At 31.2% G+C, this 17,706-nt stretch overlaps 1 protein-coding gene across 1 annotated transcript; it reads right to left on the bottom strand.

The window, feature by feature from the left end:
* Positions 1-5,594: 5,594 nt before the first annotated feature.
* On the bottom strand, positions 5,595-7,705 carry LOC106755473 (putative serine/threonine-protein kinase). Its single transcript, XM_014637636.2, has 6 exons — positions 7,376-7,705; positions 7,165-7,292; positions 6,805-7,021; positions 6,464-6,701; positions 6,213-6,360; positions 5,595-6,033 (listed from the first exon to the last, which is right to left on the bottom strand). The coding sequence occupies exons 1-6, from the start codon at positions 7,575-7,577 to the stop codon at positions 5,707-5,709; spliced, it is 1,260 nt and encodes a 419-aa protein (XP_014493122.1). The 5' UTR covers positions 7,578-7,705; the 3' UTR covers positions 5,595-5,706.
* Positions 7,706-17,706: the final 10,001 nt, after the last annotated feature.

Genomic DNA, 17,706 nt, shown 5'->3' with positions numbered 1-17,706 from the left:
ATATATATATATATATATATATATATATATATATATATAAGAGAACAAAGGATTTGTAAAGTAAATAAAAATCTAATCTATTTGAAAAATTGATGAGTGTGTGACAAAATTTAATTTAGTGTAGAAACAAAAGGTAGCAGATTGAGAAAGATAGACATTTTTTTTTTTACTAAGTTTTAGCGTTTAGATGAAATAAATAAATGAAGTGTAGGTTTTAAATGATTGAGGGAGAATTTCTTTTAATATATGAATAGTTTCATAATTTAAAATCACAATTTACAGAAGGTTCGTTATTTCATGAGATATTCATTCATACCCATTTTATTTGTGGATTAGTGGAAACTAGACTAACAAAGAATATTTTCCTCTAACATTTGGTCATATATGCAAGGTTGAAGGGGTGAATAATAGCCTTTTCAATAAGTTGCAATGGTTGACAATTGTTTAGGGTTAAGTGAGTGATGATGTTAGACATACAGTCATATATACTTGGAATTCTAAATTAATTTATATTTAATAAAAAAAAGTCAATCTCAAAAAGTTAATACATACTTTACAAAGTTGAATTTGAGGTTTGGATAATTAAAAATAGTATAGCATTTGTCAACGATGATATAAATGTAGTTGTCATGCCATCATGCAATGATCATCAGGCTTACCGATCTGAAATGTTTCAAACTAAGACATTGTTGATTTTTACTTACATTTTCACACTATATATTTATATATATATAAAGATATTTTAAAATTAGATTTCTATGAAATTGTTTTTGTTAATACTGTTTTATTAATATAAAATCATGTTAGTCAAACCCATTTAATATGTTGGTAAAATAAATCTATAAATTGAACAATCACATAAATGTAATTTAAAATCAATATTTGTTTTGTTTTATTTTAAAGAGTGGTCAAAATAAAAAAGAATTAATGAAATATTAAATAATTTTTAAATTATATAAAACAATTTAAGTACTTAATCTACCGATGAGAACAATTTAAAATTAGTCGTTAAAGAAATGAAATAAATTGTTCAAAATGTATTAAGTTAAACAAGAATTAACTCTTCACCATGCTTTCTACGTCCTACGTCTATGATTTGGAGTTTATCTCAATACATGTGAAAACCATGTTATTTCCCATATTCAAAGGATGTCACCAATAAGACAAAACAAGACGTGGACCTTAAAATGAATTTAAAAGCTATTAGCTTAAATTCTCAATTTTTAATAATTGTTTCATTTCTTTTTTTTTTTTTAATTTCAAAATAATATATTTATACAATTTTATCATTAATTTAGTTAATATGAAGGTAGAATAATTAATTGTAATAAAAAAGAAAAAAATATGATAAATAAATACACATTGAGATAAGAAATAAAAAATATATAATAGATAACTCGTTTAAAAATTTTGTACTATAAATAAGTAATTAAAAAATATTTATTTTAATAAAAGATCTTAAACTATTATTGTAGAAAACAAAGAGAATATATTATAGAATTTAAACCAAACTACAAAAATCAAGAAAGAGCATGAAAATGACTGCGCAGAAATGTTGTCGGTAAAACGTTGGCGGCTTGTTTTTGGAGAAATGGTTACCGAAGCACGGCGTAGGCAAAAAGTTGGCGGAAATATTTTAATCACACTATTTAATTAATATACTAAACTTATTTTTTTAATTTTTTATATTTGTCTCACTATTTTAGATATTATTTAGGCTAAACTCACTATAGTTTCTTATAGTTTTTTCAATGAAAAAATTCAAGTGTAGATTTGATACTTCAACGTCTTAAATTAAATATTTCTTTCACCATTATAAATGTGTCATTTAACACTTAAAATATATACACCATTATAATGTTTTAATTGTTAACGTTGTTAGTTTATATTAACTAACATTAAAGTCGTATATATATATATATATATATATATATACTTTTAAACATATAAATAATTTTCAGACACTATTAAAATAAAAAAATATAAATAATTATCATTATAAAGATATTAAAACATTATATAGGATAGTTAACATCAATAAAATATTACAGACTATTAGATATAAATGTAGGAATTGAATACAAACATTTAACATTAATTAAAGTGTTGAAACATAAAAAGTTATCAATAGTCATAATAAAATATAAATTAAACATGTTTTTACTTCTTAAATTTTGTTACAATTGAAATTTGTTTTTTTCAAATGATATAATATGATATCTGAGTTTTCAAAAAAATAAATATAATTCTCTTTAAATTTAAATGTTAATTTAGTATGTCAAGTTAACACGTAAAAATAATTTAACGTTTTAGAATTAAAGAGATTATATCTATTTATTTTCAAAATTTAAAAATTAATATGTATCAAATTTTGAGACATAAATTAATTTTAATTTCACATTCAAATTTAAAAACTATGTACATATTTAATCCTATAAAAAAATAAACCTTAAATATTGTAGTATCAATATCTCTTATTCTTCCTAACAACACTTTGACTATTGAGAGTAAGTTTCTTCTCACAACTAACAACTTTACCATTTTCATCCATTTGAGTTTTAAAAAAGGAAGTACTATATTTCAACCTAGAACACAAAATTCCATTTGTTATCAATCTATAACCTCAACAAGAAGACCACACGACAATAAACATGAAAGTAAACCATTCCAAACAATAACATATAAGAGGCATTTTATCAAATAATTATAGTTTTATCTATATACTCATAGATAAGTATGGTTTTTGTCGTTGTTTTGAAAATATATATATATATATATATATATATATATATATATATAGNAGAGAAAGAAAAAATAGAAAAAGAAACAAGATTTTTGTCAAAATATTTTATTATCAAGAATTATCATTACTAAAAAAAGTTATATTTGATACCAATTATTTTGGATAGTCCATATCATTTATAGAACTGATAATGATGTAGAAAGTACAAGAGTTTTTACATCAATTGTTAACCAATGTAAAAATGTCACGTTAATTAGTTTATAGAATTGATGTTGTATATATCTCTCACTTAACATAAATGCACCATAAATAGATATAGAAAGCGATGATTTTTTAGTAATAATTGTTTGATTTATCTTAAATCTAGTCTCTATATTACTAAAGCCTTATACACAAGGTACTGAAAAAAAATTCTTCTTAGCTAAATTAAATTTCAATTTTTTTTTCTTGAATCAATTCTAAAACAAGAAATATGATGAAATTATAAGATATGGATAAGATGCGAATGTGATAATTCTCCTAAAATCATATTAATTAATCATAAGAAAGATGAAATCGAAATTCATTTTCTAATTATATGAACTAAGTACACTAAAAGTTAACCAGTTATAATTTTCATCAATTTATTTAGTTTAATGATAATCCATGTATTGTTAATGTAAAATTTTTTAGACCATGTTTAAATACTCATTTTGGTTCCAATTTTTAACAAAAATATTTAAATTGGTTCTTTAATTTTTTTTTTATCTTCAATTAGTTATAATGTTTGAAAATTTGATGCATGTAACAATTACATTAAAGATATGTCACGTGCTTTTTTAATTTATTAACTTTTTAATTTTTTTAACTTTTATTTCATTTTTAAAAAAATGTTTACGTGTCAAATCTTCTTCATGTAAGTGACACTATTAATGTGACGTGAGAATGATATACCATATGTGAGTGTGAATGTCACATGTCTTGTATTCATTTTATTTCCTTATTTGTTATTTTGATTAAATTTAATCTTTAATTTTTTTAAATAAAACAATTTTATCTCTCTCCAAATTAAGATCACATTTAATGTTTATATAAATATTATACAAATATTTTTATTAAAATTAAAATTATTATTAAATTTTTTAAAATTATTTTTAAAAAAACTCTAGAATTTATATAAAAATTATTAAATGTTATACAGGTAGATTTTTTTTATAAATTTATATACAATTATTTCAAATATAAATTCAAATAAAAAAAATATTAAAGTATGCAGTTATAAAATATCAATACAAATAAATTAAAAATTTTAAAACTAAATTTAAACAAAATTAATGTAAAATATAAATTTAAATAAACTTAATCTTATAAAAATAGTATTATGTTTAAATAAAAATATAAATTTATAAAATTCAATTGTAAGTAATTTAATAGATAGTCAATTTGTCTACATTTGTAATTCAATATTAGATAGCATCACTTCTTTATAGTAATTCAATATTTGATTATTTTTATTAAAATTTTCTTTATAATTAGATATATTCATTAATAATAAGTTTGACAACAAAATAAACCATTATGTGAGAAATTATAGGTAGAAAAATTAAACACAAATATAATAATCATATTCCAAAGTAATTAGAATTAGTTTAAAAATATTTTAAAAAATATTTAATAAAAATATCAATTTTAATAAAAATTAAATTTGATTTAAAAAAAAGAAAAAATTATTCTATTAACGAAAATTGAAACTAAATTAAATTAAAATAACAAATATAATAACTAAATTAGATGTAAGACATATGACACTAATATTAGGTTGTGACACTATTAAGGTTACATTGCACTAAAAGTGTCATATGACACGTACATCTCATGTGAAATTTTTTACTAAAATTGAAAAAAAAAAACAAAAAAAAAAAAGTAGTGATACATTATATATCTTTAATGTTGTTACCATAATACTAACAGAAATAATTAATTTAATAAAAATAAAACATTGAAACCTAATTAGAACTAAAAAATTATTGAAAATCAATTTTAAATATTTTAACAAAAATTAGAACGAAATGAATATTTAAAGATTTAGACTAGCATAAACTTTACACTATCACTTAATTAACAATTATCATTCGCATAACCTTTAAAGTAATAATATAAAACTATTTTGCGTTCTACCTCAATATGATTGACGTGGAATCTGTTTGAGGTCAACAATGATTTTTTTTTTCCTTTCCTTTTCTCTTATGAATGTAATTGATTGCCTTACGGAAAGGAAAATTTTTATTTGATATTATAAAGTCAACTTCCCTAATTAATGTTATCTTAGTGACTGCTAAACAAATTTCACTTTCTTACGTTATGATGTAATCATCTTTCCCAACTAATAACAAAAAAACTTTCCCTTTCCCCTTTTTATTTAAAAGGGCTAAGCATACGTTTAACTTAGCTTCTACCAAAGTTTGTATGATTAAATTGACAAATATTTTTTGTTTTTATGAGAATTTTTTAGTTAACATAGTTGAAGTCACACAGAACAGATATGAAAAAAAACTAAAATAAACAAATAGATATAATTTAGACCTTATCATCTCTTTTCTCTATTGTTAAGATTGATTAATTAGATTTGAAGTTGATTAATTATTATAAAATAAAAGTCTATCCCATTTTGTGACATTTTTCCTCTCTTGTTAATAAAGTAATAATTAACATCTTCAAAAAGTTGATGAAAAAATTGTTGAGGATCTACACTTTGTACTAACCCTATGCAGCAAGCACGCCCAATGCGACCATTTAGTGAGAGAGAAGAATTCTCTCGGGAAGCATTCAACAAAACAAAAACTAAAAAAATGAAAGAAATGAAGCTATGCAATGCATCCAAAGAACAAAAAATGACTATAAACACTGTGTGAAACCGTGTCATTGCTCTTGAGGATGTGACCAATTAGTTAAAATCCTATCCTAAAACATGTTCAATAATCTAACTAACGAGCAAGATTGGCTGAACTCCAAATGGAGCTTGCGAAGGTTGCTCCAGCAGAACTTGTTTCCGGGGACGAGTTTTGGTTTCTGATTCTGATGTTCCTCAGATCAGCAACAAACCCTGGTTTCGAAATCTTAACATCTTTCATATCAACGTTGTTGGTGAACTTCTCGACCACCTCTGACATTCGTGGCCGAAGTTTCGCTGTTTCTTGCACACAAAGTAGCCCCACCTTCAAGAACTTTATGGCTTCCTCCTCGGGAAAATTCTTGTTCAACATGGGATCCACCAGTTTTAACAGATCGTTAGATTGATAAGCTGCCCACGCCTGCAATTGTAATAATCTTCAACTTCAAACTTCAAACTTCAAACTTCAAACACACACCCACCACATTCCATTTTACCAAACAGTAACAAACAAAAAATCCCATTTTAATTAGTCCCTTTTCCAACGCCACAAAGCTAAAAGCAATTATGGGTTTGTTTGACTTCAATTTCATTTCATACCTTCTCCACTATGAAACGTTCAATGTCTTGATACGCATCCACCACTGCTAGGCCACTCACGATTTGCAGAAGCAACACTCCGAAGCTGTAAACATCGGATTTTCTTGAAACCTGTCCGGAATTGGCATATTCTGGAGCTAGATAACCCCTGTTGATTTATCAGAAGAACCCCATTAGTGATGAAATCAAAAGGATTCAAATTAATTAATCAAGCTAGTTCCTTTCTTTTGTTTCTTAATGTTCTAACTTACAATGTCCCTGCAACACGAGTGCTGATGTAAGAAGCTTCGTCTCTCAGCAATTTTGCCAAACCGAAATCCGAAACCTTTGGGGTGAAATTCTGATCAAGAAGAATATTTTTGGCTTTGATGTCTCTGTGTACGATATGAGGCTTAAGCTCTTCGTGGAGAAAGTCAAGTCCCCGAGCCACTCCTATCGATACTTCCTTTCTTGTTTCCCAGCTGAATCTCATTCTTCTCTCCTCCGAACCTTTCAATCAAAAAGCCACAAAAACAGAACCATTATAACTTCTGCCTCCAACTGCAACCCCTAAATTGGAAACTCAGAAACACATAACAGAAATTAATCATACCCAAGAATGTTTTGTAGAGGCTGTTGTTCTCCATATAATCATACACCAAATACCTATGAACACCTTCCACGCAACACCCTTTCAAGCTTACAAGATTTTGGTGTTTGATGTTTGCAAGTGTAGCCAGTTCCGCCACAAATTCCCTCTCTCCTCGCATGGATTCCACCTCAACCGAAAGCACCTTCACCGCCACAAGAGAACCATCCAGAAGCCTCCCCTTCACAAGTCAAAATCCAAATCAGTCTCTCAGAACATAACCCCTTGGTTAATTTTTTATGATATCACATTGCATCTCAATGCCCCCAATTAAGCAAAGAACAGACTTTTCAAAAGAACGAGATCAGAGAATGTATAATTAACCTTATAGACAGAACCAAAGCCACCTTCTCCAACCTTCTCCGAGGAATGGAAATTTCGCGTGGCCAATTTCAATTCACTATATGTGAACAAACGGAAGCTCCCATCATTGATCTCCTCCTCTGGGTAGTCTGCAATGGAAGAAAAGACATCAAAGATAATAAACAAAAACCAAAGTTTTCAAATTTACGTTTGTATCAGTTGTGCTGTGTACCGCTTTTGTTTTGTTCTTTGGTGGGTGAAGAGAAACAAGTGAAAAAAGGAATCTTCATGTCTTGTCTTGGGATAAGTGTAACACTCCCTTGATATTGGGGTTTGGGGTTATATATGAAGGTTTTTGGAGAAGAAGAAGAAGAAGAGCGTGTGGAGAAAAGGAGAAAGACCATGTTTGGGTAAATCGAGAATACACGGTTCATCTAAGTATGTAGGCATTCAGTATGGCTTTTGACACTTTCTTCTTTTCTTTGTTTCCTCATTTTGGATTATTTGTTTTTTCTCTCAGAGGTCTCGTGTGACGACCCATTCTTCTTGCAACTTGGAACACTCTGAGATTAATGAGTAACCCAACAAATAATTGATTATACTATGAACAATGGAATGGGATTAGGAACTTTGGGAAATGTGTTTTTCCTATCTCTATTGTGAAGTGACTTTCTTTTCAATCCACTTCCATGCAAAATTAACCCAAAAACATGGTAAATATATTGTGTTTTAAACGTGGTTAATTTAGATATTTTATAAATATATTGACTAACAAATAGGTAAGTAGACTTAATTTAAAACAATTCAACTTAAACGTTTGGTAGAAGAGATATTAAGAATGATAAGTATCATTTTTCAATTGACAATAAAATAGAGATTAAATCATTTCAACGTAATCACTCTAATACAGTGAGCAGGTATAGAGCGGTTGATATTTAATAAACAAAAAAAAAAGAGATAATTATTAACGTAAAAGGAATAAATTAAAAAAAATTGGGGTGTGTAAAAAATTAACATTTTAGAGCAATGTTAAAACGTGATTTCTTTAAAAAGAATTGTCATTAGTTTCAGAAATTTGTATTAAAAGGTACTAAAATAGTACAAAGTCACAAGTCTAAAAAAGAGAACTAGTACCTTTCAAACGAGAGAGAACTAATATAATAAAAAGTACCACGTTCAAAATAAAGATACTTTCGTTAATCTAATATGAATAGAGCTTTAGGTGTTCTTAATTTATTACAATTTGTAATATTAATTTGAAGGTTAAACCTATCATTTTTTTTTACAATTAATCTTTTAATTTGGTTCCTTCTACTATAAAATTTGTTAAATTGGTTAAGGTTTTGTCGTTTCTGTCATCCTTATCTCCTTACATGATATTAATTTGTTTCATATGCATCACCCAATTTTTAATTCGATCGCTTTGACACATTTTAATTTGGTCCACATAAGAGCACATGCTGTCTTTTACGCACGGGAATATATATATATATATAGAGCATGGCAACAAAATTCGCGCCTGCAATATTCGTGAATAAAATCTGTAACGGATAATTATACTCGCAGATATTTATTATCCGAAATCTGTGGATAGCGAATATTTTTATACCCGTTTATAAACGGGTCGGGTGCGGGTATTACATTATTCGTACCGCAGATATCCGCTATCTGAAAAAAATAAAAATAAAAATTTAATTTTTATTTTATTAAGTTAAATATAATTAAAATTAACATTAGTTTATATTTTACAAGGTTAAATTTAATTAAAATTGTACTATATGAAATATACATATCAAAATTAATTGTCATTTATTGAAAATTAACAGGTATTAATAAGTCAGATTGTCTTACTCTTTACAAAATATACGATAATAAATATTTATTATACGATATTAATTATTTATTATACGATATTAATTATTTATTATTAGATTTGATTGCCTAAAAATATACTGCAGTAATGGTTAATCAATAGGCTTACGTGTCATAGGCTCTATAAATATACAATTGATATCTAGGTACAATCTTCCTCTTCTATTCTAATAAAATTTAGACATTTTCGGAATGTCTTCTGCATGTCAACAACCCATCGTAGTGGATGACATTCTCAAGAAGGATTGAAGATCGAAAGAGAACAAAGTAGAAAAGGACGACTGACCATCGAACCAATTCAACGCAAACAAAAATTAAATTTTAATTTAATTTATATTATATTTTATATATTTTTTTGTAACTATTTAAATTTTATTTTAATAATTTATAAAAATATATTTTTTTAAATATTTGCGGGTATCTGCAGATATCCGCAGATTTTAAAATATCCGTGGATTTTTTTTAGACGAATATCCAGCGGATAGCGGGTCGGGTTTCAGATACAGTTTTATTCGGCGGGTCGGGTTCGGATATATATAAAGAATACTTAAGGTGATTAAGTTCTATGTTTAACTTAATTGACATAATAATTATCAAATAATAAGATTAAATTCAAAACTTGAGAACATAATAAACTTTAAGAGTTTAAAATAAAAATTATGATATTATATAAAAAATATTATTCAATTAAAATATTCCTTAAAGGGGTTGATGAGAAATGGGTATTTAAACTGCTATTAACCTCAACTACTACGAAACATAGGACTATTAAGTGTACTGAAACAAGTCTCCTAGTTAAGGGATAAGGGATTTTCCGTTCCCTTAGGCCTTGTTCACTTGAGTGGATTTGGGGGAGAGTAATTGAGAGGATTTGAAGATAATTTTTTTTGTAGTTTATTTGAATAAATTTGAAAGTGAGAGTGAATTTGGAAGTAAATTTTTTTAATTTGTCAAATAAATTAAATCCTACACTAATTCTCACAAACTTTACTTCCAAATCCGCTCTCACTTACCTTGAAATTCATTCAAATAAACAAAAAATTGTCTCGTTCCCAAGTCCAATGAGATAACATTGTTAGGTCAATAGTTGCATCTAAGATATTGTCTCCTTTAAAGCATGAAGCTCCATCATGATTTTGTCCTTAAAAGGAACTTTAACAAGTTGAAGGAGAAAGGATTATTTAAACAAAACTTGACGTCAATTCTTATTATGTGTATCAAAACATTTATAATTGTTATTCTTTATATTTTATATTTTCTTGTTTTTTTACCTTTAAAGTTTTATTTATTCTCAAATTTTTTAAAACAAATAGCAATTCAAGAGTTTGATAACTAAAAATTTTACTATTAATCCTAGATGAATTGTCAATATATTTGATTTTAAATCTAAGATAATTATAATGGTTATTGTTGGAAACAAGATGACTTAGTTTCAACACCAAGAGAAGGGTGAATTGATGTGGTTCAAAATTCAGAGTCTTTTCAAAAATTTTTTCGCAAAGTGTAAAGCTTTACAAAGTTTCTTGAATTGCAAGGAATAAGAAGTTTAAGTGCAGTGGAAAAATAAAGTTGACTATGCGAAATGTAAATTTGACTTAAAGTAAAGAGTGTAGGGAAAAAGAAAGCAAACACAATTTTTATACTGGTTCGGCCTCAATGCCTACATCCAGTGTCCTTTCACAACCAGGAAGCCAATGCACTATACTAGTCAAGGTTTTTACACAATATTTTTATAGAGACCTCCACGTCAAAATATAGGCAATCTCTCTACCCCTCTAACTAAAAATATAGATAGCAACACAAAGATCTGCAGCAAGATATCTCCTCTTCTGCAATCTTCAACCCACTTTGAACAATCCTCAAAGTGTACAGAACTCCACGTTCTCTTTCTGTAATCCCAATAGGGCAGTCCAATCTTCAATAGATTGATAAAGTCTTGATCAATATGATGAACACTAGTAGTGCAGAATTTGATCAAATAGTAAGCATAACTTTCTTCCTCCTAAAGAAACTCTTCAAAGAAATATATCCTTCGTCTTCTTGATGAGTTCTTGGAGCGTTTTCACAAAGATCACAATCAGAAGTAGTAAATGAAAATGTTAGAACAACCAAAGTCTCATTCGTCTCTTTGTGAGTTACAGAATCACGTCTATTTATAGTTTTTTGTGAAATAGACGCTCTTGTAGTCAACTTTGCCACTAATGTAGTCGATTGTCATCAGACAGTTATAGTAGTTAAAACAATTAACAGCAGTCATAACAACCAAATTGATTACATGTTTAATTCAGTTGACTTACATTTAATGCTTTAGCACAAAATTGAAATATAGTCGTTATAGCACATAAGCACTAATAGAATTTCAAAACATATAACTAACTAAGTCAAATTCACTACGCATGTAGTCGACGTTAACACTTCAAAACAGTTTTGAAAAACTTTTCATTCCAAAATTACTCACAACACTATTTTAGAAAATCTGTGTAAAGTCACGAGTTTTAATCGACTTACTTCATAATGAAGTCGACTTAAACTTGCAGTTTTGCCATACAATATAAGTTCAACAAAGTGCATGTGGTTTTCTTTTCAGAAGCATATGTAATGCAATCACAAATGATGTATCAAGTATAAAATCAGTGAATATGCATACATATATGAGAATCAACACAAACATGTTATTCAAGATATCATTCATAATAAAGAATGGATCATGTAACACATAACAATACATGTGTTATTAATAATATGTTGTCATCATAAAAAAACTAGAACACTGTGAGATTAAGGTTTAGCTATAAACTAGTGCTTCCTTTATCAACAATCTCAACAGTTATAAATGATTATGCGTTGATCTCATGAATTGTCACAAGAATATATATATATATATATATATATATATATATATATATATATATATATATATATATATATATCACTAGTAAAAAATAGGGTTTATACAGCGCACATTATGCAATGGTTCACCAGAAACCGCAGCATAATGGTGCGCGGTGGCAGTTTTGTAAATAAATCGAACATATATGCCGTGGTTCACCTCTTAACTGCGACATATACCCCAATCAACCATCACCTTTGACGCCACGTCAGAAAAAAAAATTTAATAACAGGGGTATATGCTGCGGTTGCACAGAGAACCACGACATATACCCCTGCTACCTTCTGACATTCCCCATCAGTCAGCTCCTGCAATAAATTGGCAGGGGAATAGGCCGCGGTTCTCTGAACAACCGCGGCCTATTCCCCTGCCAATTTATTGNAGGGGCTGACTGATGGGGAATGTCAGAAGGTAGCAGGGGGAATAGGCCGCGGTTCTCTGAACAACCGCGGCCTATTCCCCTGCCAATTTATTGCAGGGGCTGACTGATGGGGAATGTCAGAAGGTAGCAGGGGGAATAGGCCGCGGTTGCTCAGAGAACCGCGGCCTATTCCCTCTACTACCTTCTGACATTCCCCAAAAGGCAGTTGGGAAGGCAGTTGGGGGATTCAGAACGTCGGGGAATAGGCCGCGGTTGACCTGAAAACGACGGCCTATTCCTTGATCTTACTAAATTTTAAAAATTTCAGAGAATATGCCGCGGTTGGGCGCTGAACTGCGACATATAGTTTAAAAAAAATTTCAAAAATGCCATTATGAATTATTTTTTTCAGATGAATAGGCCGCGGTTAAGTGTAGAACCACGACATATTCCCCTTTATGACCGCAGTTAAGTGTAGAATCGCGACAGATTCTCTTCTGAAGGTTAAAAAAACAAAAATCACGAACAGTGTCGTCTCCTACATCGTGAAACAGTTTCAGAAAACGCTGCTTGCTTCTCTGTCGACGACGCACCGCCTTTGCTTCCATTTTCCATCGTTTTGCACCGATTAAACTCAAATTCGTTCAGTTCTTTTGCCATTTTCAATGTTGGGGAAGAGTTTTGACTGATCAGAATCGTCAATCTTCCACTTGGAAATCGTGAACTTCTACTGTCGTTCGTCTTACGCCGTGCCATTGTCGCGCCATCCTTCTCACCGTGCCATTGCAGCGCCATCCTTCTCGCCATGCCCATTCCAGGTATTTGATGCCCTTCATCGTTTTTTATTTTTTTCAACATGATTTTTTCGTTTTTTTTGCATGATAACAATTACTGTTGTTTGATAATGTAGACATAGAAAATATATTGTTTTGGTAATTTAGAAATATTAGAATTATTATTAGAATTTTTATAATTATTAGAATTATTAAAATATGAAAACATAGAAATTATAGAATTATGATAATTCCTAAACCTTAAAATATTTGAGTAATCACTAGGTGAAATTATAATGTTGGTATGTATGAAATTGCTATTTTCTTTTATATATTTCCTATGATTACTATTACATGTTTTGTTAAATTATATGATATTACATAAGTCTTTTATTAATATTTCATGTTGCTATATATTTTGACAGATATATGGCTGATCATCCACATTCTTCAGGGGATGAGGCTCCCCCTACCAGATCCACTAGAGGACCCACTAGGATGAAACAACTTTTGATCAGAAAGAATAGTGGTGAAAGAACTCCAGTAAATGTAAACGTCATCACGGGTGTGGCAACTGGCACCTATGCAGATGACTTTCGATCATACCTGGGAGTAGTGGCACGTGATAGGATTAGTATTCTCACTCCATCTTTTGATCATGTGTCCGAGGTTGATCGGAACATTATATGGAACAATATATTGGTAAGTTAGTTAATATCATTTGAATTAAAATTTGTTTATATTGATAATTTTGTACTGATACAACTTTATTATGTTTATTTCAGCTGACATTTGACATTCCAAATGTCACAACACTTAGAAATAAGTGTTTGTCAACTATTGCTGAAAACTTTAGAAACTTTAAAAGTAAGTTGACATCAAGATATATCTTTGGACACCTTAAACATAAGTCACCATGTAGTTCATATAAGTCCATTGACGAGGAGACTTGGCGGCTTTTTAAAGAGAGTCGGATGTCAGAGGAATGACAGGTTACTATAGTTGATATTATTCAATTCCTCATTAACAAATATATATCATATGAACTAATTAATTAATGTGTATGTGACAGGCAATTAGAAGCAAAGCACAAGGAACAAGTGCTAATAACAAAAACCCCCCACCTATTATCTCGTGGTGGGTATAGGAAGCTTGAGGAGAAAATCCTCAAGCAAAAGGCAGATGCTAGACCACCATCTCAGGGTGGTAGCCCCCCTCAGCCTCCTTCTCCACCTTCTAGACATGAAAAATGGAAGTTGGCTCGTTGATGGGCTGTCGCAACCCACACAAATTTGATTGCATATGAGAAATGCAGTATAGCTAGGAAGTGACTCCTAGGTCATTTCTCAAGGACCAAACTGTGGTTCGAGAATCAGGTCAAACACGAAGGAGGGGTGTTTTGAAAAGTTTGTGATGAATACGGAGGAATACAATTAAATCACGAAATTAAATGCAACCAAACATAATTGAAAATATTGAAATAGATTAACAATCATGAAGACCGAACGGTCCTATAGATGACCGGAAGGTTCTACATTGAACCCGAGCGATCTTTAAAGCAAATGAGGAAATTGGAAATGCTGGAAAATAAAGATGTCGAACAGAAAAGACAACAACATAGTAAATGGAACCAACAAACCAAACAGTCTTAAAGCAAGATGTACGAACATAATTGAAAGCATTAAACCGAACAATGCAATAGCTAAATATTCATACACAATTAAATCTAAATGGAAGCACAATGCAGCAAAGAAATCAATTGCAAATAATTCTATTAAAATACTATTAAGCTAAAAAGTGAATGTTGACTTTAGTAACTAGCAATGCCATTCATCGTTGAGAAACAATATAAGGAAAAAAAATGCACAGAAAAGATGCATGCACATGTAAAGACGCAAATGATGGTGGACGCCGTGCACAAGCCAAAATGAAATCCACAATTCTCTAAAGAAAATAACTCTGTTCCTAAACCCGTGGCAACTGTATGCATCAATCGAAAATGAAATGTACCGAATGAAACTTTAATAAAAATATCTGCATGAAACCAAATAAAAAGGTAAAAAAATAAATTCAACAAAGCATTTGAAATGAACGTGGAGCCCTCCTGGACGTGGCAGCCAAGCTTTCTCCAATAGAACCGTGCAACATCACAAAAATGAAAGGCACCGTTTGAATTCAGCTATGTGCTTTCCTATTTAATTCCTCCAAAAACGTTCAAAGCTAAAGCTTGAATAATAAGTTGCAACTATTCAATGAAAACATAAAAGCTTCTATTCTAACAGTAGAAAAATAAAAAATGCCTTCCTTCAGCCGTAACATTCCATGCTTGAAAATCCAGAAACGAAAATGAGCGTGTGGCGGCTTGTCTAGGGTGGATGCCGAGACTCTGTGTGTCTCCTTATATCCTCTGCCAGCGTGGTTGCTGCTTATGGATGGTCCAGCTTGTGTAGTCAGTACGGAGTTCCAGCTGCACCTCCCAAAGCACAAAGCGAATCAACCTGCAACGTCTTTCTCCTCTGCTGGATCAAGGCCGTGATGTCAGTTTGAAGCTGGCTGGACGTCCAAGGTGTGGGCCGCTGCACCTTCATTCTATGGGCCGTGACCTGTTGGACGTGTCTCCTTGCTGGACGCTGCACCCATAATTGCTGCCATTGCTCCATGTGTTGGATGTGCAGGCCGTGTGAAGGCTGAACTTCAAGCCTACCCTTTGCTGGATGCTGCTGGAGTAATTTATTTCACCTGGTCAGGATTTCTTCAAGTTTTAAATGAATGTGCAGCCTTTGCACCGTTAAATGAATCAGGTTGTTGTAGCTGGGCCAGGCCGTGATAGCTCCCACGTGCTGCACCACTGCCAATTCTTCCCAAAGCTGGACCATTGAAGTTGGGGTGTGTTGGAGATGTTGGGCTGAACTTGTGAAGTTGGACGTGAGCACAAGCTGCTGATGCGTTTTCTATATTGAAATGTTGCTTGCTTCAGCAAACCCATCAACACGTCTTCCAAAAACGAATTCCATGCAAGGCCGTGGCATCATCACTTGGATTTTTTTCTTTTTCTTTGCAGGCCGTGTGTGCTAGCTTCAAGCAAAGTAGCAAATGAAGTAGTCCATACTTCCTCCACGTGCTGCACCTCCAAATCCAAGCACACACCTCCTTTGCCTTGGGCCTTTGTTGCCAGCTGCTGCCACACCTCTTCTTCAATTATTGGGCCGTGAATTCCTAAGCTAGATGATGTTGCTGCAACTTTGCTTTTGCTGAATGAAGCATGATGTGCAACCACTTCACGTGAGCGTGGCAATGTGCATAGCTGCTGGACATATGCAATTATTTTTTTCTAAATGCACCCCAAAAATAAATTCTCCACATTTGGACCCAATTTCTATTTCTTTTCTGCATAAAATAACTCTAATTTATCCTTCAAATGTCCCAAATTGTATTTTCAGAATTTTCCCTAAAAATAATAATGCAAATAATTAGCTCAGAAAATTCAAATTAATTAAAATTAGAAGTTCCGGTCAAATTAAGCATAATTAGGAAAAACGGGAAAATACCGGACAATTAAGCACAATTCCCTGATTAATTCTAGCACAATAAACTAAGTGAAATCAATAAAATATTGACTTATCACTCGTATGAGACCATCGGGCACCTACTCTTCCGACACTGCACGAGAAATTTCTGAAAGAATTGTAAGTTATCATTGTTCCTAAAATAATAAGTATTGTAATTATACATACTACATTGAACTTTTTAAAGAATAATGGTGTTTTGTAATGTTACAGGACTCCTTGGTTGAGCAAAGCTCCTAAGGTCAATTCACTCTAGAGGGTCGTCAGGATATTCTTGCTGTTGTGATTGGACGACCTGAGCACCCTGGACGTGTACGTGCTGCTAGTCCTGGGGTAGGAATTAAAGATTATTTTGGGAGCTCTTCTCGTCAGCCTTCATATGCATACAACAAAGAACAAAGAGAAAGGATGACAGAAGAGATCACAAAAAAGGTCCGAGCGGACCTTAGAGAGGAGATAAAAAACGAGGTTAGATTAGAGCTCAGGGCTGAATTCAGCTCCATGTTCCAGCAGCAGTTTGAGAGCTATGGCATGCGCCCGGTGCCATCTCCTGTACAGGAACAAGAACATGTTATGCCTCCCACAGGTAAACTTAATAAACATTTATGTGCAATTATTTCTATATTTTGTATAATCTAACATTTACTCTAACAGGGAGAAACGGGAAAGGAAGTTGTTCCGCACCAGCCGTTCCAGGGGATGACATGGACGATGGTAGTCCATGTCTGCTATACATTTTAGGCGATACCGAGACGATCCTGGTAGCTCGTGGAACACTGTTTATGTCAGCGACTGTTGTTCATGGTATGCAACTATTAGAGGATGAGGTGAAGGTCTCAATGGACGAAATGATCATACCAGATGCCTCAGTTCCTCTGGCCACAGAAGAGATTTTCACTGTGGCACAAGCATTGAAGTCCTTTATCGCTTGGCTTAAACATTTGGTTGGTTCAGTTTCCGACCCCTCGGTATGAAATTCTTCTTTAAACTTCTCAATTTTAAAGGTTATTGATGTCAAAACTTATCTTATTTTTTCATGTAACAACAGACGCAAGCACGAGAGAAGATTCCTCTATCTGAGGATGATCCTCTTGCTTCATT

Source organism: Vigna radiata, unplaced genomic scaffold (assembly GCF_000741045.1).
Source record: "Vigna radiata var. radiata cultivar VC1973A unplaced genomic scaffold, Vradiata_ver6 scaffold_415, whole genome shotgun sequence".
Classification (NCBI taxonomy): domain Eukaryota; kingdom Viridiplantae; phylum Streptophyta; class Magnoliopsida; order Fabales; family Fabaceae; genus Vigna; species Vigna radiata.
The sequence above is the reverse complement of the archived record's forward strand: the minus strand, read 5'-3'. Positions and strand labels throughout refer to the sequence as shown.